The 27,603-nt window shown below is 60.2% G+C and overlaps 1 protein-coding gene across 4 annotated transcripts in view; it reads left to right on the top strand.

The window, feature by feature from the left end:
- MORC2 (MORC family CW-type zinc finger 2) overlaps nucleotides 1-27,603 on the top strand; it is a 60,233-nt gene that overhangs the window by 10,082 nt on the left and 22,548 nt on the right. For 2 of the 4 annotated variants that reach the window (XM_064168810.1, XM_064168808.1), the window contains exons 2-9: nucleotides 1,581-1,634; nucleotides 4,550-4,584; nucleotides 7,052-7,120; nucleotides 15,862-15,952; nucleotides 19,474-19,582; nucleotides 22,493-22,652; nucleotides 22,738-22,849; nucleotides 24,898-25,023. In XM_064168810.1, the coding sequence (XP_064024880.1) occupies nucleotides 1,581-1,634; nucleotides 4,550-4,584; nucleotides 7,052-7,120; nucleotides 15,862-15,952; nucleotides 19,474-19,582; nucleotides 22,493-22,652; nucleotides 22,738-22,849; nucleotides 24,898-25,023 (756 nt within the window). Of the gene's footprint in view, nucleotides 1-1,580; nucleotides 1,635-4,549; nucleotides 4,585-7,050; nucleotides 7,121-15,861; nucleotides 15,957-19,473; nucleotides 19,583-22,492; nucleotides 22,653-22,737; nucleotides 22,850-24,897; nucleotides 25,024-27,603 lie in introns of those variants that run through there. The other 2 variants (XM_064168811.1, XM_064168812.1) reach the window with 2 other exon arrangements.

Genomic DNA, 27,603 nt, shown 5'->3' with positions numbered 1-27,603 from the left:
CTGTTTGCTGGCTGAGACTCCTCACAGGGCAGCTGCTCTGTGGAGCTGCTCCTGCTAGGCAGCAGAGTGCTCAGTCCCCTGCTGCTGCTGGCAGCCCAAGGTGCTGCAGACAGAGGGTTGCCCAAGCCAACCTTGTGAAGCTCAGCCAGGCCAAGGGCAAGGTCCTGAAGCTGGGTCAGGGCAATCCCCAGCAGAGGTCCAGGCTGGGTGAGGAGTGGCTGAGAGCAGCCTGCAGGAGCAGGCCCTGGGGGAGTCCCTTCCAGCCTGAGCCATTCCCGGTCCCGCAGCAGCGCAGGGAGGCATCAGCTGCAGGTGCCTGTCTCCTCTGGGGAGCTGCACTCTTCTTCAGAGCCTGCTCTGGGGCAGGAGGTGGATGCCAAGGGTCAGTACAACAGAAGAGCACCAAGCCATGAAGAACTGAGAAGAAGGAGATGTGTTCCCTTGTGTCACCTGGGGTGGACCTCATGGCTGTGCTCACAGTCACATCTGTGCAGCCTCATGCAAGGAGCAGAGCAATTTGATGATCAGATGCAAAAGAGTCCTGCAGTGAGCCCTCTCTTCATGGAAGTGTCTCCTGGGAGACCTAAATCCTGGTGCCACCAAGCTGCCTGGTCTGGTTGACACTCTGGAGGAAAGGGATGCACAGAGAGGGGCTTGGAGAGGCTGCAGAGGTCAGCCCAAGCCAGCCTGGGGAAGTTCAGCAAGGCCAAGGGCAAGGCCCTGAAGCTGGTTTGGAGCAGCAAGGCCAAGCAGAAGTGGAGGCTGGGCTGGTGAGGAGTGGCTGAGAGCAGCCTGCAGGAGAAGGCCCTGGGGGTGTCAGTTGGTGCCAGAGTGCCCAGGGCCAGCACTGGTGGCTGCAGCCCAGAGCCAGCTGTGTGCTGGCTGCAGCCAGAGCAGGGAGAGCAGCAGCACAGGGAGGGGATTCTGCCCCTCCAATCTGCTCTGCTCAGCCCTCCCCTGCAGCACTGCCTCCAGCTCTGGGAGCACAGCACAAAGACCTGGAGCTGCTGCAGAGGGGCCAGAGGAGGCCACAGAGATGCTCAGAGGGCTGGAGAAGCTCTGCTGTGGGCACAGGCTGGCAGAGTTGGGGCTGTGCAGCCTGCAGAAGAGAAGGCTCCAGACAGACCTTAGAGCAACCTTCCAGTGCCTGGAGGAGCTGCAGGAGAGCTGGGGAGGGACATGGGACAAGGGCTGGGAGTGACAGGAGGAGGGAGAATGGATTGGAGCTTGAGGAGGGCAGATTGAGAGTGGAGATGAGGAAGAGATTCTTGAGAGTGGTGAGAGCCTGGCACAGGTTTCCCAGGGAGGTTGTGGAGCACAGAAGCACCCAACGTGATCAAAGATCACGTTGGGTGCTTCTGTGCTCCACAACCTCCCTGAAGATGATGTTCAGGACCAGGCTGGATGAGGCCTTGAGCAACCTGTGCTGCTTGGAAGTGTCCCTGCCCATGACATGAGGTTGGCACTGGATGGTCCCTTCCAACCCATTTGGATCCATCTCTTGGGTGTGTAGCCAAAGCTCTTTGGGTCTCTCTGTCCCTGGGCAGGGTCACTGCAGCTGTTTCTTTGTTCCCTTGCAGGACCACTCATGAATTCCTCTTTGGTGCCCTTGCTGAGCTTGTGGATAATGCCAGGTAGGTACCTGAGGCTGCCTGCTGGCCAAGGGCAATTAGTTCAGCTTTAATTACCCTCTCTGGCCTTGAGCAGCCTTCCCTTGATGAGGAACACCAACTGCAACTGCAGCTTAGTCTGAATACTTCCCTTAGCCCTCTTCTACCACCACATTCATTGATGCACAGTCCTGGCTCACTGAGAGGTCCCTGAGGACTGGAAGCTGCCACTGTGATGCCATCCACAAGAAGGGCCAGAAGGAGGAGCTGGGAAATTCCGGCCCTGTCAGCCTGACCTCAGTGCCAGGCAAGGGCATGGGACAGGTCATCTTGAGTGCCATCACACAGCACCTAGAGGATGGCCAAGGGATCAGGCCCAGCCAGCATGGGGTTAGGCAGGGCAGGTCCTGCCTGACCAACCTGAGCTCCTTTTATGATCAGGTTCCTGCCTGGTGAGTGTGGGGCAGGCTGTGGATGGAGTCTGCCTGGACTGCAGCAAAGCCTTTGGCACTGTCTGCCACAAGCAGCTCCTGGCACAGCTGCAGCTCCTGGCTGAGACAGATTCACTCTGATATGGGTCAAGAGCTGGCTGGAGGCAGGGCCCAGAGAGTGGTGGTGAATGGTGCCACATCCAGCTGGCAGCTGGCACCAGTGCTGTGACCCAGGGGTCAGTGCTGGGCACAGTCCTGTTCAACATCTCTACTGATGATCTGGAGCAGGGGATTGAGTCCAGCAGCAGTGAGTTTGCAGCTGACACCAAGCTAGGAGCAGCTGTGGAGCTGTTGGAGGGGAGCAGAGCCCTGCAGAGGGACCTGGCCAGGCTGCATGGGTGGGCAGAGGCCAAGGGGATGAGACTGAACAAGGCCAAGGGCAGGTTCTGCACTTTGGCCACAACAACCCCAAGCAGCACTACAGGCTGGGGCCAGAGTGGCTGAGAGCAGGCAGGCAGAGAGGGCCCTGGGGGTGCTGGCAGAGAGGAGCTGAAGCTGAGGCAGCAGTGCCCAGGTGGGCAGCAGAGCCAATGGCATCCTGGGCTGGCTCAGGAGCAGTGTGGGCAGCAGGACAAGGGAGGTTCTTGTGCCCCTGTGCCCAGCACTGCTCAGGCCACACCTTGAGTGCTGTGTCCAGTTCTGGGCTCCTCCATTGCAGAGAGATGTTGAGGTGCTGGAAGGTGCCCAGAGCAGGGCAGCAAGGCTGGGGAGGGTCCTGGAGCAGAGCCCTGTGAGGAGAGGCTGAGGGAGCTGGGGGGGTGCAGCCTGCAGCAGAGGAGGCTCAGGGCAGAGCTGATTGCTGCCTGCAGCTGCCTGCAGGGAGGCTGTAGCCAGGTGGGGTTGGGCTCTGCTGCCAGGCAGCCAGGGTCAGAAGGAGGGGACACAGCCTGAAGCTGTGCCAGGGCAGGTCTAGGCTGGATGTTGTTAGGAAGTTGCTGGCAGAGAGAGTGATTGGCATTGGAATGGGCTGCCCAGGGAGGTGGTGGAGTGGCTGTGGCTGGAGGTGTTGGAGCCAAGCCTGGCTGGGGCACTGAGTGCCATGGTCTGGGTGGTTGGGCAGGGCTGGGTGCTAGGTTGGGCTGGGTGAGCTTGGAGCTCTCTGCCACCCTGCTTGAGTCTATGATTCTGTCTGCCCCCAGGGATCTGCTGGAGGGTAGGAGGCTCTGCAGAGGGCTCTGGCCAGACTGGACCCATGGGATGAGGTTTGACAAAGCCAAGTGCTGGGCCCTGCCCTTGGGGCACAACAACCCCATGGATGCTCCAGGCTGGGGGCAGAGTGGCTGAAACTGCTCAGCAGAGAAGGGCCTGGGGGTGCTGGGTGGCAGCAGCTGGAGATGAGGCAGCAGTGCCCAGCTGGGCCAGAAGGGCACCAGCAGCCTGGCCTGGGTCAGCAATGGTGTGGCCAGCAGGAGCTGGGCAGAGGTCATCTCCCTGCAATGGTGAGGCCACACTAAGAATCCTGGGTTCAGTTTTGTGCCCCTTGCTCCAAGAAGGGCATTGAGGAGCTGGAGAAGGGGCAGAGAAGGACAGCAGCACCCAGCAGGGCAGCTTCTGCCCCCCAGTGCCCCTGGGAAGCTCTGCAAGCAGCTGCAGGCCTAAAAATGGCCAACAAAGGCTGCTTGTGACAAGCTGTGAGGTGCCCAGGGCAGGCAGGAGGTGCCAGACCCCAGCCCAGCTCATGGAGCTTGCCAGGACAGAGCCAGAGCTCCACAGCCATAACTCCTCATCAGGGATCCATCAGATCCACCCTGCAGAGCCCAAGGGAAAGAGGAGTGAAAGGAGGAAGCCCTGCAGGAATTTGGGCTGAGGGAGCTGGGGGGGTGCAGCCTGCAGGGCAGAAGGCTCCAGGGGCAGCTCAGAGCTGCTGCCAAGAGCTGAAGGGCTCCTGCAGGGAGGCTGCAGAGGGACTTGTGCTGAGGGGGTGTGAGGCAGGCCCAGGGCAATGGTTTGGAGCTGAGGCAGAGCAGGGGGAGAGTGGAGCTGAGGCAGAAGCTGTGCAGTGTGAGGCTGCTGAGCCTCTGGCATGGGCTGCCCAGGGAGGCTGTGGCTGCCTCCTGCCTGGGGATGCTCAAGGCCAGGCTGGGTGAGGCCTGGAGCAGCCAAGCCCAGCTGAGAGCTGTCCCTGCCCGTGGTGGGGGAGGTGGAACAGATGATCCCTGAGGTCCCTTCCAGCTCAAGCCCATTCCATGATTCTCACCCTTCTCCTCCTGAACATGACCTTGGTTAAAGAGCCAGTGCCAGCCACTGCCCCTGGGCTCATGTCTCAGTGTCTGCTGCTGGAGTTCATGTTCAGGTAGGCTAAGAGCAGAGCACTGAGCCCTGGAGTGGAGGCTGTGAGGCTTGGGGCTGTGCAGCCACTCGGTGCTGGAAGTTGTTGCAGCTGCTTGGGCTCTTGGCTTCATCCCTGTGCCAGTTTGAGTGCTGACTCTGCCTTTTGTTGCTTTGCAGAGATGCAGATGCCACAAGGATTGACATCTACACTGGTAAGTCTCTGCAGTGAGGGTGAGGAGACACTGGCACAGGTTAAGGGTGGTGAGAGCCTGGCACAGGCTGCCCAGGGAGGTTGTGGAGCACAGAAGCACCCAATGTGATCAAAGATCACATTGGGTGCTTCTGTGCTCCACAACCTCCCTGAAGATGTCCAGGACCAGGCTGGATGAGGCTTTAAGCCCCCTGAGGCTGGTGGGAGCTGTCCCTACCCATGGCAGGGAGGTTGGCCCTGGCTGATCTTGAAGCTCCCTTCCAACCCATTGCATGGTTTCATTCCAGTCTGTGAGGCTGGGTTTAGGCTGCAGATGTGGGTTGTAGCTGGTGGAGTGAGGATGTTTGTGCCAGATACTGGGTTTGGGTTTGGGGACTCCTTACTCCAAGAAGGATATTTTGGGGGGGCTGCAGTGTGTGTAGATAAAGGCAAAGCTGAGGAACTGAGCTGGTGAGGAGCAGCTCAGGGAGCTGGAGTTGTTCAGCCTGGACAAAAGGAGGCTGAGGGGAGACCTTCTGGCTCTCAACAGCTCCCTGGAAGGTTGGAGTAAGGTGGGAGTTGGTCTTTTCTCCTCAGAAACAGGTGAGGAGAAGAGAAAACGACCTCAAGTTGCACCAGGAGAGGTTTAGGTTCCATATGAAGAACAATTTCTTCCCCAAAAAAGGCTTGTCAAGGTGTGGCACAGACTGCCCTGGGCTTGAGGCCCCTCTGCCCTGCCTCCCTGTGTGTGCTGCTGCCTCTGCCCTGCCTCCCTGTGGGTGCTGCTGCCTCTGCCCTGCCTCCCTGTGGGTGCTGCTGCCTCTGCCCTGCCTCCCTGTGGGTGCTGCTGCCTCTGCCCTGCCTCCCTGTGGGTGCTGCTGCCTCTGCCCTGCCTCCCTGTGGGTGCTGCTGCCTCTGCTCTGCCTCCCTGTGGGTGCTGCTGCCTCTGCCCTCACTGCTGTGTCCAGCTTTGGAGCCCTACACAGAAGAGAGACCTGAACCTGCTGCAGAGGCTCTAGAGGAGGCCACAGAGATGCTCAGAGGGCTGGAGCAGCTCTGCTGTGGGCACAGGCTGGCAGGGTTGGGGCTGTGCAGCCTGCACAGGAGAAGGCTGCAGGCAGAGCTCAGAGCTGCACTGCAGGAGCTGCAGGGGAGCTGCAGGCAGGCTGGGGAGGGACTGCTCAGAAGGGGCTGTGGGCACAGGCCCAGGGCAGTGGTTTGGCAGTGGAGCAGGGCAGAGGTAGGTTGGGCAGCAGGAGGGAGTTGTGTCCAGGGAGGGTGTGGAGAGCCTGGCCCAGGCTGCCCAGGGCTGTGCTTGAGGCCCCATCCCTGCAGCCATCCAAGCTCAGCCTTGCTGTGTCCCTGTGCAGCCTGCCCTGGCTGCAGCTGTCCCTGCAGCTGAGGTGCCCCTGGAGGGTCCCTCCCAGCCCACAGCCACCCGTGGGCAGCAGGGAAGCTTTCACCCCTCGAGTCTCACCTGCAGGCATTTGGCAGGGGCAGACTTCTTCGGTGCTGGCTCCTTGGCAGCTTTTGCTGTGGCTGCCTCCCGGGAGCCCCTGGGGCCCTGCAGGAGCCCAGCTGCTGCCTTGGCTGCAGTGCCAGCGCCGCTCGGGGGCCCTGCAGTGCCAGCGCCGCTCGGGGGCCCTGCAGTGCCAGCGCCGCTCGGGGGCCCTGCAGTGCCAGCGCCGCTCGGGGGCCCTGCAGTGCTGCTGCACTGCCCAGCTGGCACTGCCTGCTGCTGGCCCCGGGCCGTGCTGGCCTCCTCCCTGCAGGCCAGGCTGGCCCCGGCGGCAGCGCTGGGGCTGGGCCGAGCCGCAGAGCTCCTGCTCGGCTGGGCAGAGGCCTTGGGCAGGGCAGGGGCCGGGGGCGGCCTGCTGGGGGCGCTCCTGAGCACGGCAGGCAGCGGCGGAGAGCGAGGCCGCTGGGGGCGGCTCTGGGACGGAGAGCCCTGGGGGGAGAGAGAGAGAGAGAGAGAGAGAGAGGAGGCTGCAGGAGCTGCACTGCCGCCCAGGCAGCCCAGGGGGCACCGAGGGCACAGCCCCTGGCACTGAGCCACTCACCTGCCCTGCTGCCCGCGGGGGCACCTCCAGGGGCAGCTTCCTCAGCTCAGCCTGGGACTGCACCGGGCTGGGTCTCTGTGCCAGAGAGAGCAACCCAGAGCTCAGCAGAGGGCAGCAATGGCAGCTGCCAGGCCTGCCTCGGCCCAGGCCAGCAAACAGCTTCCCAGCTGGAACAGACTCCAAGCAGGTCCCCTCTGTGCCCTGCAGGGGAGACTCCTCCAGCCCAGGGCTGCAGCCGCTCCCCTCCCCCCAGCGGGCAGCTAAGTGCCAGCTGAAACGCTTGGGTGGTGTCAAACCACCTCCTGCCAGGGCAGCTTGGGCCGTGCTGGGCTGTGCCAGTCCCGTTTGTGGTCCCAGGGGCTGCTGGTGGTGTTCTGGGGGGGCTGGGCTCTGGCTGGTGGGGGGCAGTGACCTCCTCTTCTCTTGCAGAGCCACGGAAGGAGCTGCGAGGAGGCTTCATGCTCTGCTTCCTGGATGATGGATCAGGAATGGACCCCAGTAAGTGACAGGGAGGTGCCCTGGCAGCGTCAGCTGAGCCTTGACCTGGGTGGCCTGAGCTGCATGAGCGGTTTGGGTCTGCTGAAGGAGACCTGTCCCATGCCTGGGGCTGTGCTCCTGCCTCTGCGCTGGCACTTTCCCACTGCATCATACCTCACACTGCCTCCAGTGCTGCCCCTGCACAAGAGGGACATGGAGTGTTTAGGAGGCCACGGAGATGCTGGCAGGGCTGGAGCAGCTCTGCTGTGGGCACAGGCTGAGGGAGCTGGGGGGCTGCAGCCTGCAGGGCAGAAGGCTCCAGGGGCAGCTCAGAGCTGCTGCCAAGAGCTGAAGGGCTCCTGCAGGGAGGCTGCAGAGGGACTTGTGCTGAGGGGGTGTGAGGCAGGCCCAGGGCAATGGTTTGGAGCTGAGGCAGAGCAGGGGGAGAGTGGAGCTGAGGCAGAAGCTGTGCAGTGTGAGGCTGCTGAGCCTCTGGCATGGGCTGCCCAGGGAGGCTGTGGCTGCCTCCTGCCTGGGGCTCACAGGATATTAGGAGTTGAAAGGGACCCAAAGAGATCGTTGAATCCAACCCCCCTGCCAGAGCAGGACCACACAATCCAGCTCAGGGCACACAGGAACACATCCAGACAGGCCCTGAAAGGCTCCAGAGAAGGAGACTCCACAACCTCTCTGGGGAGCCTGTGCCAGGGCTCTGAGACCCTTGCAGTAAAGAAGTGGCCTGGAGCAGCCAAGCCCAGCTGAGAGCTGTCCCTGCTCATGGCAGGGATTTGCAGCAGCTGATCTCTGAGATCCCTTCCAGCCTGAGCCATTCTTACTGTGAAAGCTTTAAATCTGTGCCTTTGTTTCTTTCCTTGGGCTCAGAACCATCTGCCCTCCTGAGTGAGTTCCTTCTGGTCCTTTCTCTCCTCTCTGGCGTGAATCCACCATCCCCTCCCCTCCCCCCAGCCTTTGCTGCCAAGGAATTTGGTTTTCCAAAGGCTGCCGCTGTGAGAGGCGACCAAACAAAAGCAGCAGGACAGGAATAGCCTGGAGTGAGACTCCCTCTGCAGCTGGAACCACACAAATGGCAAACAACCTGCTCCTGCCTCCATTCTTGTCTGGAGGTGCAGAAATTGGGGGTGCTGCTGGAGGAGAAGCTCAACAGCAGCCAGCAGTGTGCACTGCAGCCTAGAGAGCAGCCAGAGCCTGGGCTGCAGCAGCAGCAGTGTGGCCAGCAGGGCCAGGGAGGGGATTCTGCCCCTCTGCTCTGCTCTGCTCTGCTGAGACCCCACCTGGAGCACTGCAGCCAGCTCTGGAGCCCCTGGGACAAGAGGGCTGTGGAGATGCTGGAGAGTGTCCAGAGCAGGGCCAGGAGGATGCTGAGAGGCTGCAGCAGCTCTGCTGTGAGCACAGCCTGAAAGAGTTGGGGCTGTGCAGGCTGCAGCAGAGGAGGCTCCCAGGGGACCTTCTTGTGGCCTGCCAGGATCTGAAGGGGGCTCCAAAAAAGCTGGGGAGGGACTCTTGAGGCTGTCAGGGAGTGGCAGGAGTGGGGGGAATGGAGCAAAGCTGGAAGTGGGGAGAGTGAGGCTGGAGGTGAGGAGGAAGTTGTTGAGCAGGAGAGTGGTGAGAGGCTGGCAGGGGTTGCCCAGGGAGGTGGTTGAGGCCCCATGGCTGGAGGTGTTTGAGGCCAGGCTGGCTGAGGCTGTGTGCAGCCTGCTCTAGGGTAGGGTGTCCCTGGGCATGGCAGGGGTTGGCACTGCCTGCTCCTTGTGGTCCCTTCCAACCCTGCCTGATTCTGTGATCTCCCTCAGCCAGCAAGCTTGGAGCAGAGGCTCCCTCCCTCCTGTGCACCCCCAGCTGCTGCCATCACCTTTGCTCCTCTGCCTGTGCAGGATGGTTTTGGGCAGCCAGCACTGAGTGCTAAAGCAGCTGCTTGGCTTTGCTGGGGGAGGAAATGCTGCAGGGAGCTGCTGCTCTACATCCCTGTGGTGGGTTAGGAACTTCTCCCCCCATCTCCACTGCTGAGATTTCCCAGCCCAGCTCAGGTGGTTTTCAGGTCAGCTGCAGCTCTCTTGACAGCAGAGCAGAATTCACCAGCAGCCATCCGCAGAGCATGTACCTGCAGCTGCTACTGCAGACAAATTAGACATCATACAGACCCCCTCCTGGGCAAGGGAGCCTGCCCAGAGTCACACAGGCACAGCACCATGCAGCCTGGCACAGCCCCTCAGGGGCACCAAGCCCAACCTAGAGCCCTGCTCTGCAACAGTCACCTTGAACCAGAGCCCCAAGCACCACAGCCCAACCACCCTGAAGCACAACCAGGCTGGGGACTGCACCACCCCCCTGGGCAGCTCTCCCCAGCCCCTGACCACTCTGACCCTGACAAACCTTTGCCTCATGTCCAACCTGAGCCTGCCCAGGCTCAGCCTGAGGCCGTTCCCCCTTGGGATGTCTGCAGCTCCCTGGCAGCAGAGCCCACAGCAGGGAGGTTGAGGGTGGTGAGACCCTGGGACAGGTGGCCCAGGGAGGTTGTGGAGCACAGAAGCACCCAATGTGATCTTTGATCACATTGGGTGCTTCTGTGCTCCACAACCTCCCTGAAGGTGTTCAAGACCAGGCTGGATGAGGCCTTGAGCAGCCTGGGTGAGGTGGGAGCTGTCCCTGCCCATGGCTGGGAGGTTGGCACTGGCTGAGCTTTGAGGTCCCTTCCAACCCATCCTTGGATTCTTTAAATGGTTCAGTTTAAGACTGGATCCTGTTGGAAAGCAACTCAAGAGATTACCCAAGAGGGGCTCAAGCAGCTCCAGGGAGAGCTCAGAGTAGCCTGCCAATAGCTTAAAGGGCTCCAGGAAAGCTGGGGAGGGACTTTGGACAAGGGTTGGGAGTGGCAGGATAAAGGACAGCAGATTGGTGCTTGAGGAGGGCAGATTGAGAGTGGAGGAAGGAATTGTTTGCAGTGAGGGTGGTGAGACACTGGGACAGGTTTTCCAGGGAGGTTGTGGAGCACAGAAGCTTTGAGCCTCTCTCTCTACAGCTACTTGAAGGGATGTAGCTCCACAGCATCCCTTCGAGTAGGTGTGGAAAGAGGAGCTCAAAGCTGTCCTCCCTTTGTCCCCTCTCCTTTGTCCCCTCTCCTTTGTCCCCTCTCCTTTGTCCCCTCTCCTTTGTCCCCTCTCCTTTGTCCCCTCTCCTTTGTCCCCTCTCCTTTGTCCCCTCTCCTTTGTCCCCTCTCCTTTGTCCCCTCTCCTTTGTCCCCTCTCCTTTGTCCCCTCTCCTTTGTCCCCTCTCCTTTGTCCCCTCTCCTTTGTCCCCTCTCCTTTGTCCCCTCTCCTTTGTCCCCTCTCCTTTGTCCCCTCTCCTTTGTCCCCTCTCCTTTGTCCCCTCTCCTTTGTCCCCTCTCCTTTGTCCCCTCTCCTTTGTCCCCTCTCCTTTGTCCCCTCTCCTTTGTCCCCTCTCCTTTGTCCCCTCTCCTTTGTCCCCTCTCCTTTGTCCCCTCTCCTTTGTCCCCTCTCCTTTGTCCCCTCTCCTTTGTCCCCTCTCCTTTGTCCCCTCTCCTTTGTCCCCTCTCCTTTGTCCCCTCTCCTTTGTCCCCTCTCCTTTGTCCCCTCTCCTTTGTCCCCTCTCCTTTGTCCCCTCTCCTTTGTCCCCTCTCCTTTGTCCCCTCTCCTTTGTCCCCTCTCCTTTGTCCCCTCTCCTTTGTCCCCTCTCCTTTGTCCCCTCTCCTTTGTCCCCTCTCCTTTGTCCCCTCTCCTTTGTCCCTCTCCTTTGTCCCCTCTCCTTTGTCCCCTCTCCTTTGTCCCCTCTCCTTTGTCCCCTCTCCTTTGTCCCCTCTCCTTTGTCCCCTCTCCTTTGTCCCCTCTCCTTTGTCCCCTCTCCTTTGTCCCCTCTCCTTTGTCCCCTCTCCTTTGTCCCCTCTCCTTTGTCCCCTCTCCTTTGTCCCCTCTCCTTTGTCCCCTCTCCTTTGTCCCCTCTCCTTTGTCCCCTCTCCTTTGTCCCCTCTCCTTTGTCCCCTCTCCTTTGTCCCCTCTCCTTTGTCCCCTCTCCTTTGTCCCCTCTCCTTTGTCCCCTCTCCTTTGTCCCCTCTCCTTTGTCCCCTCTCCTTTGTCCCCTCTCCTTTGTCCCCTCTCCTTTGTCCCCTCTCCTTTGTCCCCTCTCCTTTGTCCCCTCTCCTTTGTCCCCTCTCCTTTGTCCCCTCTCCTTTGTCCCCTCTCCTTTGTCCCCTCTCCTTTGTCCCCTCTCCTTTGTCCCCTCTCCTTTGTCCCCTCTCCTTTGTCCCCTCTCCTTTGTCCCCTCTCCTTTGTCCCCTCTCCTTTGTCCCCTCTCCTTTGTCCCCTCTCCTAAACAGAACAAGCAGCAGAGCTTAAGTTGTTTTCTGTTAGCCAAGAGTGGAGTGAAGAGGAAGAAAACAGCTGCAGGGGCACAGACCAGGCTGAAGGAGGTCGTTTGTGCTTTGGCTTTGTGTCCCTCTCAGCAGGGCCTCGTTTCTCTCAGTCTGATGTTCCATGGAGCCTCAAACCAGCACACTTGGGCTGGCTTCTCAAAATGCTCTTGAAAACAGCTTCTGTACAGTTCCTGTAGCCCCTTTTCAGACCAGGCTTTAACATGGACACAGTAAGAGGAGGAAGAGACATGATGAGAGAGGAGGAGAAGCTGCAGTAGTAATATCATCATCATCATCAATATCCTAACCCAGATCTCTATCTCAGCCCTGCTCAGACCACACTTGGAATCCTCTACCCAGCTCTGGGCTCCCACATTGCAGAGGGACAGAGACCTGCTGGGGAGAGTGCAGTGGGCTTTGGTGTCCACACACCACACCCCCACCCTCTGCTTAGTGCCCACTCTAGGTGCTGGATCTCAAGGTCAGGGAGTGAAGGAACACCAAGGACATGCTGTGGACATGGCATCCTGGGGGCAGCAAGAGCCTGTGGGTAGCAGGGCTGGGGAGGTTCTAGTGCCCTCTGCTCTGCCCTGCCTGGACCACAGCTGCAGTGCTGTGCCCAGCTCTGGGCTGCCCAGTTCAAGACAGGAACCTGCTGGAGAGAGACCAAGAGAGGCTGTGAGGATGCTGAAGGGCCTGGAGCAGCTCAGGCAGGGAGGAAGGCTGAGAGCCCTGGGGCTGCTTAGCCTGCAGAGGAGAAGGCTGAGAAGGGACCTGAGCAATGTCTGTCACTAGCTGAGGGCTGGGGGGCAGGGTGAAGGTGCCAGGCTCTGCCTGGGGGTGCCCAGGGCCAGCACAAGGCCCAAGAGGGCTAAGGTGGGAGCCAGGAGGTTGGAGGTGAGGCTGAGGAGAAAGTTGTTTGTTGTGAGGGTGCTGGAGCCTGGAGCAGGCTGCCCAGAGAGGCTGTGGAGTCTCCTGCTCTGGAGCCTTGCCAAGCCCCCCTGGCTGTGCTGTGTGTGCCCTGCCCTGGGTGCCCTGCTCTGGCTGCTCTCTGAGCTCCCTCCCAGCCCTGCCCTGCTCTGCTCTAGCACAATTCCTCAAGCTGCTCAGAAACCAGAGCATGCCAAGGACCAGCACAGCCTCACCAGCACCGAGGAAGCTCCCAAGGCAGGACAAGCACTGAGCTGGGTGCCACGGAGAGAGGCTGATGTTTATCCTGACCAGCTGATGTTTGATCCTCCTCTGCTGAGACAAACCCAATTCCCCAGCAGCTCGCTGGGCTGCTGCCGGCAGGACAGCTGGGGGGGTGATGAAAAGGCACCGATTAAGCAGTGTTTAATTAACAAAGGATGAAATGAAAGGACCTGATGGGCTTAGAGCTGAGGGAGCCTATTTTAGTTCTATTGTTGAAGGGATGAAGCCTTTGGCCATCATCTCTAGCACGGAACAATTGTTCTGCCTTCCCCAGGAGAATCACTTCACCCTGAAAGGTTACTGGGAGAAGGGAAAAGGCAATTCCAGCTCCAAGGAACACCAAGTGCCTCAACAGGAAGCCCAACAACAATGGCAGCTCTCAAATGCATCCACAAGCTGTGAGGGAGCAACAGGACACTGCACAGCCTGGGATTGAAGCAAGGAATCCTAGGGATGGGTTGGGTTGGAAGGGAGCTTCGAGATCAGTCAGTGCCAACCTCTCTGCCTGTGGGCAGGAGCAGCTCCTGCCAGCCCCAGAGTGCTCAAGGCCTCATGCAGCCTGACCTTGGAACATCTCCAGGGAGATCATGGAGCACAGAAGCTCCCTGGGCAACCTGTGCTCAGGGTCTCACCACCCTCAGCCTGTGCCAGTGTCTCACTGCTCAGGCCACCCCTGGAGTGCTGTGTCCAGTTCTGGGCTCCTCCATTGCAGAGAGATGCTGAGGTGCTGGAAGGTGCCCAGAGCAGGGCAGCAAGGCTGGGGAGGGGCCTGGAGCACAGCCCTGTGAGGAGAGGCTGAGGGAGCTGGGGGGGTGCAGCCTGCAGCAGAGGAGGCTCAGGGCAGAGCTGATTGCTGCCTGCAGCTGCCTGCAGGGAGGCTGTAGCCAAGTGGGGTTGGGCTCTGCTGCCAGGCAGCCAGGGACAGGACCAGGGTACACCGCCTCAAGCTGTGCCAGGGCAGGTCTAGGCTGGATGTGAGGAGGAAGTTGTTGTCAGAGAGAGTGATTGGCACTGGAATGGGCTGCCCAGGGAGGTGGTGGAGTTGCTGTGCCTGGAAGTGTTGCAGCCAAGCCTGGCTGGGGCACTGAGTGCCATGGTCTGGGTGGTTGGGCAGGGCTGGGTGCTAGGTTGGGCTGGGGGAGCTTGGAGCTCTCTGCCAGCTTGGCTGATTCTCTGGTTCTATAATTTGGCACTAGAAGGACATTGAGGTTTAAAGCCACAAGTGACAAGGTGAAAGTGCAGGAAGAGAACTCTGTGAGTGCCTCCTGCCTCTTCACTGAGCTCACAGTGGAGAGCTGCAACCGTTTCAACCCCAGCTGTGGAGTGGGCAAGAGAACTTCTTCCTCTCCTTCAGCCCACTACAGGATTTCCTAGTCAGAATCACAGCAGCACAGCAGGGCTTGGGAGGGAGCTCAGAGAGCAGCCAGCCCCAGCCCTGCCAGAGCAGGGCACCCAGGGCAGGGCACACACAGCACAGCCAGGGGGGCTTGGCAAGGCTCCAGAGCAGGACACTCCACAGCCTCTCTGGGCAGCCTGCTCCAGGCTCCAGCACCCTCACAACAAACAACTTTCTCCTCAGCCTCACCTCCAACTTCCTGGCTCCCACCTTAGCCCTCTTGGGCCTTGTGCTGGCCCTGGGCACCCCCAGGCAGAGCCTGGCACCTTCACCCTGCCCCCAGCCCTCAGCTAGTGCCAGACATTGCTCAGGTCCCCTCTCAGCCTTCTCCTCTGCAGGCTAAGCAGCCCCAGGGCTCTCAGCCTTCCTCCACAGCAGAGCTGCTCCAGGCCCTTCAGCATCCTCACAGCCTGCACTGGACTCTCCCCAGCAGGTCTCTGTCTGTCCTGAGCTGGGCAGCCCAGAGCTGGGCACAGCACTGCAGCTGTGGCCTCAGCAGGGCAGAGCAGAGGGCAGCAGAACCTCCCCAGCCCTGCTGCTCACAGACTCTTGCTGCCCCCAGGCTGCCCTTGGCTCTCTCAACCACGAGGGCACTGTGCTGTGCCAGGCAGCACTTGCTGCCCAGTGGCACTCCAGGGTGCCACTCTGTGAGCTGCTCTCCAGCAGGACTGTCCTGGGGCCTGGAGCTGTTCTGCCCAGCTGCAGGACTCTGCACTGCTCCTTGATGAGCTGCAGGAGCTGCCCTGGGCCAGCTCTCAGCCTGCCCAGCTCTTGCTGGCTGGCAGCACAGCCTGAGGGGGTCTCAGCCACCCCTTCCATTTTGGTACCATCAGTGAACTTGCTGAGGGTCCACTCTGTGCCCTCAGCCAGCTCCTTGGGGAAGGTGGAGAAGAAAAGTGGTCCCTGTGCTTAGCACTGGGGCCCAGCACTGGCCACAGGTTTCTAGATGGCTCCTGTGCTGCTGATCACCTCTCAGAGCTCCAGCCCACCTCATTGCCCCTTCAGTCTAAGCCACCTGGCACCTGGGCACCTCTCTGTAACAGCCATCTCTGGGTGTCCTTCAGAGGGGCCCTGCTCAGAGCTCTGCTTCTCAGCCTGGTGCCATCTGCCCAAAGCTTCTGGTGATGGTTGTGCCAGTGAGCATGGTCAGAGTCATTACAGACTGGCTCAGGTTGGGAGGGAGCTCAGAGCATCAGCTCCAACCCCCTGCCATGGGCAGGGGCAGCTCTCAGCTGGGCTTGGCTGCTCCAGGCCTCACCCAGCCTGGCCTTGAGCACCCCCAGGCAGGAGGCAGCCACAGCCTCCCTGGGCAGCCCATGCCAGAGGCTCAGCAGCCTCACACTGCACAGCTTCTGCCTCAGCTCCAAACCATTGCCCTGGGCCTGCCTCACACCCCCTCAGCACAAGTCCCTCTGCAGCCTCCCTGCAGGAGCCCTTCAGCTCTTGGCAGCAGCTCTGAGCCTTCTCCCCTGCAGGCTGATCACTCCAAACTCTCTCAGCCTGTGCTCACAGTGGGGGTTCTCCATCCTTCTGCCCTCCTCTCTGGCCTCACTCCACAGCTCTGTGTCCTGCTCCTGCTGAGGGCACAGCACTGGAGAGAAGCTTGGAGCTGAGGTCTGGGCAGAGCTGAGTTCTCTTCCAGGGCTGTTCAGGATGGGACTTTGCCTCGGGGTTTTGGGCTGTGTGATGCTGTGGTGGTGCTGTGGTGGTGCTGTGCTGCCTGCAGGGCTGCAGGAGGCTGTGGCAGGTGTGTGCTCTCAGCAGGCTGCTGTGCTCCTCTCGTTGCAGATGAAGCTGCCAGTGTCATTCAGTTTGGGAAGTCAGCCAAGCGCTCCCCCGAGTCCACTCAGATTGGGCAGTATGGGAATGGCTTGAAATCGTAGGTACAACACCCCCAGGCTGGCAGGGGGGGGCAGGCAGGGGGAGGGAGGGAGCTTGGCTTGGAGGGGAGCATCACTGCTCAGGGGAGGACCCCAAAATGCTGCAGGCTGATCCTGCAGTGGGTTGGCAGCCATTGGTTGTGGTTCTCCATCCAGTGCTGTTTGACAGTGACTTGGGCACTGAGGGCACCCCCAGCAGGCCTGCTGATGGCACCAGGCTGTGTGGTGCAGGGCACTCACTTGAGGGCAGGGCTGGCAGCCAGAAGGCTCTGGACAGGCCTGAGCAGTGGCCAGTGCCAGCTGCAGGAGGGGCAGCAAGTGCCAGGGCAAGGTCCTGCAGCTGGCTCGGGCTAAGGCCAGGCACAGATCCAGGCTGGGTGCAGAGAGGGCTGAGAGCAGCCCTGAAGAAAAAGCCTTGGGGGTGCTGGGTGCTGAGCAGCTGCCCAGGAGCCAGCAGTGCCCTCCTGCAGCCCAGCAGGCAGCTGTGTGCTGGCTGCAGGCAGAGCAGTGTGGGCAGCAGGGCAGGAGAGGGCATTGTGCCCCTTGGCTCTGCTCAGAGCTCACCTCCAGTGCTGCCTCCAGTGCTGCTGTGCCCAGCAGGAGGAGGCCACAGAGATGCTGGCAGGGCTGGAGCAGTTTCAGTCCATTGCCACTCATCCTGCCAGTCCCAGCTCTCCTGGAGCCCCTTCAGGCACTGGAAGGCTGCTCTGAGCCTGCAGAGGAGCAGGCTGCACAGCCCCAACTCTGCCAGCCTGTGCCCACAGCAGAGCTCCTGCAGCCTCTGAGCATCTCTGTGGCCTTCTCTGGCCCCTCTGCAGCAGCTCCAGGTCCTTGTGCTGTGCTCTCAGAGCTGGAGGCAGTGCTGCAGGGGAGGGCTGAGCAGAGCAGATTGGAGGGGCAGAATCCCCTCCCTGTGCTGCTGCTCTCCCTGCTCTGGCTGCAGCCAGCACACAGCTGGCTCTGGGCTGCAGCCACCAGTGCTGCCCCTGGGCACTCTGGCACCAACTGACACCCCCAGGGCCTTCTCCTGCAGGCTGCTCTCAGCCACTGCTCACCCAGCCTGGATTTGAGCCTGGCCTTGCCCTGCCCCAGCTGCAGGACTGCAGGAGGGTGGCTCAGGTGCAGCTCCCAGGGCAGTGAGGCTGTGCAGGGAGCGTTTGGGCAGAGAGCTGCCTGCAGCTGCTCCTTGTGCAGAGCTGACTGCGTTGTGCTCTCCCTCCCTCCCTCCCTCCCTCCCTCCCCTTTCTGCTGACGAGTTTGCAGCTCTCCTTTCAGCTCAGTCACCAGTTTTAGATGTCAATTTATCTGCTTGTGTCTCTGCTTTGTAGTTTGCCCCAGCAGGAGCCTGCAGGGCTGCCCTCTGCTCCTCCCCTGCTCACTGTGCCTCTTGCTCAGTGCTCTCAGACATTAGCAAAGTGCCCAGCCTGAAGCCTCTGGAAGCAGGGGGGGGAGAGCTGCTCTTGGAGGCCTCCTTCTGCCTTACCTGGGTTTGAATTCTTCCCAGCTGATGTGGTGGGAAGTGTCCCAGCAGGGGGGTTGGAACCAGATGGTCTCTGAAGTGCTTTCCAACCCCTACAGTTCAGATGGCAGTGGGCAAACCCCTGGGGGCTGTGCTCTGCTTGCCAGAGAGTGTGTGGCAGGTGCAGCATGTGGGGGGGTTGCAGCCCAGCAGGGAGCCAAGGAGCACTGAGGGAGCTGCAGCATTTTGCCCTGTGCTTCCCTTTTCCCTTCCTTCCCCACTTGAGGTTGCTGTCAGGGCAGGTGGTGAGCCTGAGAGCAGTGCAGAGGAGGCCAACTGCAGAGCACAGCCACAGCAGGAGCCAGCTTGGGAGAGAGCTCTGAGGCCATCGAGTGCAGCCTGTCCCCTACCCCTGCTGATCCACTGGCCCCTGGCACTGAGTGCCTCCTGCAGCCTCCTCTGCAGCCCCTCCAGCCATGGGCACTGCACCAGCTCCCCAGGCAGCCCATGCCAGTGCCAACCTCTCCTGCTGGGAAGAACTTCTTCCTGGCATCCAGCCTCAACCTGCCCTGGCACAGCTTGAAGCTGTGTCCCCTTCTTCTGTCACTGGTGCATGGCAGCAGAGCCCAACCCCACCTGGCTACAGCCTCCCTGCAGGCAGCTGCAGGCAGCAGTGAGCTCTGCCCTGAGCCTCCTCTGCTGCAGGCTGCACCCCCCCAGCTCCCTCAGCCTCTCCTCACAGGGCTCTGCTCCAGGCCCCTCCCCAGCCTTGCTGCCCTGCTCTGGGCACCTTCCAGCACCTCAACATCTCTCTTAAGCTGAGGGGCCCAGAGCTGGACACAGCACTGCAGGGGTGGCCTGAGCAGTGTTGGCCAAAGGGCAGAAGGACTGCCCTGGCCCTGCTGCCCACACTGCTCCTGAGCCAGCCCAGGATGCCACTGGCCTCACTGCCATGAGCTGGGCACACTGCTGGCTCCTGTTCAGGTGCCAACCAGTCCACCCCCAGGTCCCTCTCTGCCTGGCTGCTCTCAGCCCCTCTGTGCCCAGCCTGTGGCACTGCATGGGGTTGTTGTGGCCCAAGTGCAGAAGCTGGCACTTGGCCTCGTTCAGTCTGCTGGCACTGGACTGTGCCCATCTGTGCAGGCTGTGCAGGGCCTCTGCAGAGCCCTGCTGTCCTCTAACAGCTCCCCACTTGCTCCCAGCCTGGTGCCATCTGCAGGCTCACTGCATGGCAGAAGAACAAAGCAACCACAGCTTGTTCTGTGGTGCCTGCAGAGACCTCTCTGGAGCTTGCTGCTGCCAAATGCTTTGCTTTCCTGTAGCAGGAAGGTTAAGCTTTTGCCTGTGCCCACCCAAAATCCTCTTTTAATCAGTTGGAGACCTCAACTTTTGGGTTGTGTTCCCCAAGAGCAGTGATAGGAGCAGGGGGGGATGGATGGAAGCTTGAGGAGGGCAGATTTGGGCTGGAGATGAGGCAGGAATTATGGATCCCTCCCTGCTCCTTGCTGCCCACAGGTCTGTGCTGAGCCAGGTTTGGTTCATGTCACATCCTGGTGGCCTCCTTTTGGAGTGGGGTTGAAGGAGGCTGGGGGAGAGACTTCTGAGGAGGGGAAATGGCAGATTGAGGGTGAGGGTGGGGGGAGACTGGCACAGGTTGAGGGTGGTGAGAGCCTGGCACAGGTTTCCCAGGGAGGTTGTGGAGCACAGAAGCACCCAATGTGATCAAAGATCACATTGGGTGCTTCTGTGCTCCACAACCTCCCTGAAGGTGTTCAGGACCAGGCTGCATGAGGCCTTAAGCCCCCTGAGGCTGGTGGGAGCTGTCCCTGCCCATGGCAGGGAAGTTGGCACTGGCTGAGCTTTGAGGTCACTTCCAACTCATCCTTGGATTCTTGAAATGGTTCAGTTGAAGACTGGATCCTGTAGGAAAGCAACTCAAGAGGTGACTCAAGAGGGGTTCCTCAAGCAGCTGACAGCTGAAGAGGAGCTGGGAGTGGGTGGGTGAGGAGGTGTCAGTGGTGGTAGCTGAGGTGTGCCAGGCAGGTTTTGATCTGTCCCCAGGGGCTCCATGAGGATTGGGAAGGATTTCATCCTCTTCACCAAGAAGGAGAACACCATCACCTGCCTGCTCCTCTCCAGAACCTTCCACGAGGAGGAAGGCATCGATGAGGTTTGAACTCTGCTTTGAACTCCTCTGGTGGCTGCTGACCCAGCTGAGCTGAATTTCCCCCCAGGAGCAAGGTGCTGGGTGGTGGTTGGCACAGAGGTGGCATCGAGGTTAGGTTTGCTCTTGGAGGGGTCCTCAAGGGCAGCACAGGTTTGGCTCTCTTTGGCTTTCATTCATGAGGGTCTCTGAACTGCAGCAGCTTTGAAGGGTCTACTTCACACAACCAAAGAATGTGAGGGGTTGGAAAGGATCTCCAGAGATCATCCAGTGCCAACCCACCCTGGTATGGGCAGGGACACATCCCAGCTGGCATTGGAACACCTCCTCCAGGGAGGTTGTGGAGCACAGAAGCACCCAATGTGATCTTTGATCACATTGGGTGCTTCTGTGCTCCACAACCTCCCTGGGAAACCTGTGCCAGGCTCTCACCTCCCTCAACCTGTGCCAGTCTCTTCACTCTCAATCTGCCCTCCTCCAGCTCCACTCCATCGTCCCTCATCCTGGCACTCCCTTGCCCAAAGTCCCTCCCCAGCTCTCCTGCAGCCCCTTCAGCTACCTGCAGGCTTGCTCTAAGGTCTCCCTGGAGCCTTCTCCAGGCTGCACAGCTCCAACTCTGCCAGTCTGTGCCCACAAGGAGGTGCTTCAGCCCTCCCCTCTCTGTGTTTTTGTTCTGTAGGGCACAAAGCATCCCTGACCTTGGAGCATATCAACAGAGCAGTGAGGTCAGGATGATTTTGAGGGAAGGGAGTTTGAGTTCACCCAGTCCCATGGAATGAGCCAGCTGGAAGGGACCTCTGGAGCTCCCCTACTCACTCCAAGCCCCTCTGCCAGAGCAGGGCACCCACAGCAGCCTGCCCATCAGCACAGTGTCCCAGCTGGGGCTGGACTCTCTCCAGAGCAGGAGACTCCCCAAGCTCTCTGGGCAGCCTGCTCCAGGCCTCCAGCACCCTCACACCAAACAACTTTCTCTGCAGCATGTCCAGAGCAGGGCCAGGAGGAGGAGCAGAGGACTGCAGCTGCTCTGCCATGGGGACAGGCTGAGAGAGTTGGGGCTGTGCAGTCTGCAGAAGGCTCCAGGGAGGCCTTTTTGTGGCCTTGCAGTGGCTGCAAGAGGCTACAAGAAAGCTGCTGAGGGACTTCTTAGGGTAGTGATAGGACTGGGGGGAGTGGATCCAAGCCAGAGGAGGGCAGGTTGAGGCTGGACATTAGGAAGAAGTTGTTCAGCATGAGGGTGGTGAGAGCCTGGCACAGGCTGCTCTGGGTGGTGATGGAAACCTCATCCCTGGCTGTTTTGAAGGCCAGGCTGGAGGTGGCTCTGGGCAGCCTGCTCTGGTGTGAGGTGTCCCTGCCCGTGGCAGGGTGCTGGAGCTGGCTGATCCTGGAGGTCCCTTCCAGCCCTGCCAGTTCTGGGATTGCTGTTGAGGTGGAACTTCCTAGGTTCCAGCTTCTCCCTGCTGCTCCTTGTCCTGTCACTGGGCACCAGCAGCTGCAGGAGAGGCTGGAAGGTGGTGTGGGGAGGGGGGCAGGGGAGATCTGCCTCACTCCTGGGGGGAGGTGTCCCTGCTTGTGCTCAGCTGCAACTTCCTGGCTCAGCTTAGCCCTCTTGGTCCTTGTGCTGGCCCTGGGCACCCCCAAGCAGAGCCTGGCACCTTCATCCTGCCCCCTTGGCTTGATTTCAGAAGGTTAAGTCTAGAAGCTGCCATTTGAAAGCAACAAAGTTTGTGTGGTGCTTTGGTACTGTGAAAGTTGATAACCAGAGGAGAGGGGGGAAAAAAGACAGTGAGTGTGTGACAGGCATCACCATGCAGCTGCCCTGGGAGTGCTGCTGGGCCACTGGAACAGGCAATGGACTGGAGCTGGAGGAGGACAGAGAGAGCCTGCATGTTCCTCAGAGCCCAGGGCTGTGCAGGATGCCAGGCAGGGACAACAATCCCCAGCACAGCTCCAGGCTGGGTGAGCAGTGGCTGAGAGCAGCCTGCAGGAGAAGGCCCTGGGGGTGGCAGTTGGTGCCAGAGTGCCCAGGGGCCAGCACTGGTGGCTGCAGCCCAGAGCCAGCTGTGTGCTGGCTGCAGCCAGAGCAGGGAGAGCAGCAGCACAGGGAGGGGATTCTGCCCCTCCAATCTGCTCTGCTCAGCCCTCCCCTGCAGCACTGCCTCCAGCTCTGGGAGCACAGCACAAGGACCTGGAGCTGCTGCAGAGGGGCCAGAGGAGGCCTCCAGGATGCTCAGAGGGCTGGGCACAGTCTGGCAGAGTTGGGACTGTGCAGCCTGCAGAAGAGAAGGCTCCAGGCAGAGCCCAGAGCAACCTTCCAGTGCCTGAAGGAGCTGCAGGAGAGCTGGGGAGGGACTTGGAACAAGGGTTGGGAGTGCCAGGACCAGGGGCAATGCATTGGAGCAGGTTGAGAGTGGAGATGAGGAAGAGATTCTGTAGAGTGAGGGTGGTGAGAGCCTGGCAGAGGTTGAGGGAGGTGAGAGCCTGGCACAGGTTTCCCAGGGAGGTTGTGGAGCACAGAAGCACCCAACGTGATCTTTGATCACGTTGGGTGCTTCTGTGCTCCACAACCTCCCTGAAGGTGTCCAGCACCAGGCTGGATGAGTCCTTGAGCAGCCTGTGCTGGTGAGAGCTGTCCCTGCCCATGGCAGAGGGCTTGGCACTGGCTGAGCTTTTAAGCTCCCTTCCAACCCAACCCATTCAGTGATCCCTGGAACAGTTCAGTCTAAGGCTAAATGTTGGAGGAGAGCAACTCAGAGGCTGGCAGAGAGGAGTCCTTGGAGCAGTGCAAAGCACTGAAAGGCTGGGGAGGACTCTTGAAGTGCCATCTGGGGCTGTTGGCAGGGGTAAATTGTTGGGGCAGATGTGGGCTGGCTGGAGCTGGAGCCCCCTGAGCTGCTGTGGGTGCTGTGTGCTCCGCAGGTCATCGTCCCCTTACCCACCTGGAGCACCCAGAGCAAGGAGCCCCTGACTGACAACATGGAGAAGTTTGGCATCGAGACAGAGCTCATTTACAAGTACTCCCCTTTCAAATCAGAGCAGGAGGTGATGGAGCAGTTCAGCAAGATCCGTGGTGACCAAGGTATGGCTGAGAGGGCAGCGCCGGGCTGGGGCAGGGCGCTGGGGCTCTGGCTGGGGTCTCTGTGATCAGCTTGTTCCCTGCTCAGGCACTCTGGTGATCATCTTCAACCTCAAACTCATGGACAATGGAGAGCCAGAGCTGGATGTGACTTCTGACCCCCGAGATATTCAGATGGCAGAAACCCCCCCAGAGGGAACGTAAGTGTGGGGGCTGCTGGGGGCCTGGGCTTGGCCACAGCTCCCTGCAAGCTTTCACTGCATCACAGCATGGCAGGGCTGGGAGGGAGCTGCAGAGAGCAGCCAGTGAAGGCCCCTGCCAGAGCTGCACCACCTGTGCCAGATCACACAGCAGCACAGCCAGGCCTTGAGTGTCTGCAGAGAGCGAGACTCCACAGCCCCCTGGGCAGCCTGTGCCAGGGCTCTGGCACCCTCCCAGGGAAGAATTGCTCCCCATGTTTCCATGGAACTTCCTCTGCTCCAGCTGGCACCCAGTGCCCCTGGTGCTGCCCTTGGGCACCCCTGGGCACAGCCTGCCTGTGGCCTGCCCATGATGCCCTGCACAGCTCTGGCACAACACTGGCCCCACAGGAGCTGTTCAGTGCCTGCAGCAGCTTGGGGGCTCTGGGCTGGGCTCTCTGCAGCACTTCCTGAGCTCCTTCTGCAGCTGAGGGGCCCAGAGCTGGGCACCAGATTGCAGCTGTGGCCTGAGCAGGGCAGAGCAGAGGGGCAGGAGAACCTCTCTGACCTGCTCCTCACAGCCCTTCTGACCCACCCCAGGATGCCTTTGGCCTTCTTGGCCCCCAGGGCACATTTGTGTCTCATGGGCATCCTTCCATCCACCAGCACCCCCAGGTCCTTTTCCCCTGCACTGCTCTCCAGCAGCTCAGTCCCAGCCTGTCCTGGTCCTTGGGGTTGTTCTTCCCCAGGTGCCAGCCTCTGTCCTTACCCTCACTGTGTTCCACTTCATTTCTCCCTGCCCAGCTCTCAGCCTGGCTGAGTCTGGCTGAGTGGCAGCACAGCCCTGCTGGTTGTCAGCCACTCCTCCCCCCTTGGAGTCCTCAGCTGTGGCTGTGAGCAGGAGGGTTTAGAAGCTTCTCTTTCAGCAGTGACTGGAGAAGGCTTTTGGGTTTTTTTTACCCTGTAGCAGTTGGGAATTGCTGGGTGCAAACAGCCCTCAGGCTGTGTGCTTGCTCTGAATGCCTCAGAGCAGCAAACTCAGTGCTCTTCTTCAGGCACCTCAAAAGCAAGGAGCCCTCAGCTGTAGGTTTCATTTGGTACCCTCATCCAAGATGTTTTTGTCAGCATGGGAGCTGCTCATGGGCCTCTGCTGCTCTGCTTCACTCTTGTCATCCACTGGGCCCTGGCTCGAGGTGAAGGTGCTGCACAGGCCAATGTCTGCCAGCCAGGAGCATGGCTGGTGGTAGATGGAGCCTATCTGGGGGCAAGGAAAGCTCCTGGGCTTGCTGCAGCAGAGGCAGGAGGATGTGCTGAGATGAGCTGAGGGCTTGCTGAGTTCAGAGTCACAGCTGGCATTGGCTGGAAGGGACCCTCCAGGGGCATCCTGCCCACCCCTGCAGGCAGCAGGGACAGCTGCAGCCAGGGCAGGCTGCACAGGGACACAGCAAGGCTGAGCTTGGATGGCTGCAGGGATGGGGCCTCAAGCACAGCCCTGGGCAGCCTGGGCCAGGCTCTCCACACCCTCCCTGGCCACAACTCCCTCCTGGTGCCCAACCTACCTCTGCCCTGCTCCACTGCCAACCCACTGCCCTGGGCCTGTGCCCACAGCCCCTTCTGAGCAGTCCCTCCCCAGCCTGCCTGCAGCTCCCCTGCAGCTCCTGCAGTGCAGCTCTGAGCTCTGCCTGCAGCCTTCTCCTGTGCAGGCTGCACAGCCCCAACTCTGCCAGCCTGTGCCCACAGCAGAGCTGCTCCAGCCCTCTGAGCACCTGTGTGGCCTCCTCTGGAGCCTCTCCAGCAGCTCCATGTCCTTCCTGTGCTGGGGGGCCCAGAGCTGGGCACAGTCTCAGCAGGGCAGAGCTTGTCCTGGCCCTTCTCAGTTGGAGGGGGAGGAAGGGACAAAAGCCGCCAAGGCAAGAGGGAGCAGACTGCAGGCTGAAGAAGATTCCAGGGTCAGCCCTGTCTGAAGAGACTCTCTGGGGGTGATCTGGGTTCCTGGCCCAGCCTGGCAGGCTGCCTGCTGTGTGGCAGGGGGAGCTGCTGGGCAGTGCCCAGCCTGCCCTGTGTTGCAGGAAGCCGGAGCGCCGCTCCTTCCGCGCCTACGCCGCTGTGCTCTACATCGACCCCAGGATGAGGATCTTCATCAACGGGCACAAGGTTCAAACCAAAAGGCTCTCCTGCTGCTTGTACAAGCCCAGGTCAGTGTGGGAGGCAAAGTCTGCAGGCAGGAGGGGACCTTTGTGGAGTGTCCCTAGGGAAAAGCTTTCGTCCTTGCGCTCGCTGGGCTGAGTCCTGCACCACTGCAGGGTGTGCTAGTTTGAGGCTAGCTGGAATAGCCCAGTGAGAGAAGTTAGGTGACAGGCTGGGACAAGGAAGCTGTGCTGATGTCTGCTGCACTCACAGGCTGGCTGAGGTAGAATCATAGAAGCAACCAGGTATGAAACCAGGAACACAAGTACAGGTGGCTCAGTGGCTCTGCGTTGCAGCCCCTGCCCTGCCTGTGCTTTTCTGCCTAACCTGCAGTCTGTGTAACTAATCCTGCTCCTGACCCCCCTGGCTCATCCTCCAGGCTCACCATGCATGTGGGGCAAAGTCTGGGATCATGTGGAGGGGTGGAAAGGAGGTGGAAGGGTGGTTGGGAGCCCCTCCTGGGCCCTGGTGTGTGGCAGGGCTGTTGTGTGTCTGTGTTACCTTTACCTTGGCTGTTTCTGTCTAGAGCCAGGTCCTGCACTGGGGTCACAACAACCCCATGGACACTGCAGGCTTGGGGCAGAGTGGCTGGAAAGTGGTCAGCAGAAAAGGGCCTGGGGGTGTTGATCAGCAGGCAGCTGAAGATGAGCCAGCAGTGTGCTCAGGTGGCCAAGAAGGCCAGCAGCATCCTGGCCTGGCTCAGCAGTGGTGTGGCCAGCAGGAGCAGGGCAGGAGGTGTCCCCCTGTACTGAGCTCTGGTGAAGCTACACCTCAGATAGTTGTTGAGTTTTGGGCCCTGGCTCCTAGCAGGATGCTGAGAGGCTGGCATGGGTGCAGAGGAGGGCAAGAAAGTTGGCAAAGGATCTGGAGCAGAGGTGTGGTGAGGGAACTGGAGGTGTTTGGTGTGGGAAAGAGGGGGCTGAGGGCAGACCTCATTGCCCTCTTCAGCTCCCTGAAAGGAGGTTGGAGTGAGGTGGGGGTTGGGCTCTTCTCTCTATTCCCCTGAGACAGGAGGAGAGGAAAAGGCCTGAAATGATGCCAGGGGAGGGTCAGGTTGGAGATTAGGAAGAATTTGTTTGCTGCAAGAGTGGTCAGGCACTGGCACAGGCTGCCCAGGGAGGAGGTGGAGTCCCCATCCCTGGAGGCGTTCAGGAAGGCTGTGGCTGTGGCACCTGGGGACGTGTTCGGGTGCCCCTGGTGGGGTTGGGTTGTTGAGTTGGACTCTGTGATCTTGGAGGCCTCTTCCATTCAAGACAATTCTGTTGTAACTCTCTGCTTGTACCTTGTGCTGAGCTGTGAATCTAAAGCTCCAGTCCTTAGCTTCCAGCTCTGCTGTGTCCAGTCTGGGTGACTTGATAAGAATGGAGGGGAGGCAGCTGACTCCCAAAGCATCACACAGGGCAAAGCTGCAGGAGCAAAGCCAAAGGGAATGGTGAGAGCATGGAAAACAGAGGTAGAGAGTGGAAAATCTGTCTCTGGAAAGGCACAGCAGTGCTTGGTGCAGTTTGGCACAGGAAGCAGTGAAGATACTGGTGAGTCAAAATGACAGAACCACAGTGCAGTGGGTTAGGAACCTGCCTGGAGGGAGGAGAGCCTGGAGAAGAGCAGGCTCCAGGGGTATGCTGCCCCTGTGCTCAGCACTGCTCAGGCCACCCCTGCAGTGCTGTGTCCAGTTCTGGGCTCCTCCATTGCAGAGAGATGCTGAGGTGCTGGAAGGTGCCCAGAGAAGGGCAGCAAGGCTGGGGAGGGGCCTGGAGCACAGCCCTGTGAGGAGAGGCTGAGGGAGCTGGGGGGCGTGCAGCCTGCAGCAGAGGAGGCTCAGGGCAGAGCTCATTGCTGCCTGCAGGGAGGCTGTAGCCAGGTGGGGTTGGGCTCTGCTGCCAGGCAGCCAGCAGCAGAAGAAGGGGACACAGTCTGAAGCTGTGCCAGGGCAGGTTGAGGTTGGATGTTAGGAGGAAGTTGCTGGCAGAGAGAGTGATTGGCACTGGAATGGGCTGCCCAGGGAGGTGGTGGAGTTGCTGTGCCTGGAGGTGTTGAAGCCAATCCTGGCTGGGGCACTGAGTGCCATGGTCTGGGTGATTGGGCAGGGCTGGGTGCTAGGCTGGGCTGGGTGAGCTTGGAGCTCTCTGCCAGCCTGGCTGTTCTCTGTTTCTCTCCTCATCACTCCTTGAAGTTGCCCAGAGTGGCTCAGATGGTTTGTTAGTAAGCTGAAGCTCTGTAGAGCAGTGCTGGAGTCAGCAGCAGATTCACACAGCAGTTACAGCTGCTCACAGTTCTGTACAGCTTAGAAACAGTTCAGAGCTCCTCAGTGCCTCCCAGACAAAGCAAACTGCCCAGAGGGCCTCAAGCCTAACCCCTCCCTTTCTGTCTCCCCCTTCCAGCTCAGCACCCCACAGGGGAGCACTTCTGTGGTTAGGTGCTGCCATGAGAGGTGAATTGTCAAAGCAGGCTGGGGTTAAAAGTGATTGCATCAAGCAGCAAAGCCCAGACAGGGAAGGGAAGAGGACAACCTCCCGGGGGACAGTGCCCAAACCTTCATCGTGGTTTGGCTTTTTATCCCACTCAGCAACCCAGGGAATGCTTCAGGC

Source organism: Pogoniulus pusillus, chromosome 30 (assembly GCF_015220805.1).
Source record: "Pogoniulus pusillus isolate bPogPus1 chromosome 30, bPogPus1.pri, whole genome shotgun sequence".
NCBI classification, from domain to species: domain Eukaryota; kingdom Metazoa; phylum Chordata; class Aves; order Piciformes; family Lybiidae; genus Pogoniulus; species Pogoniulus pusillus.
This window is presented reverse-complemented; position numbering and strand designations above follow the sequence as displayed.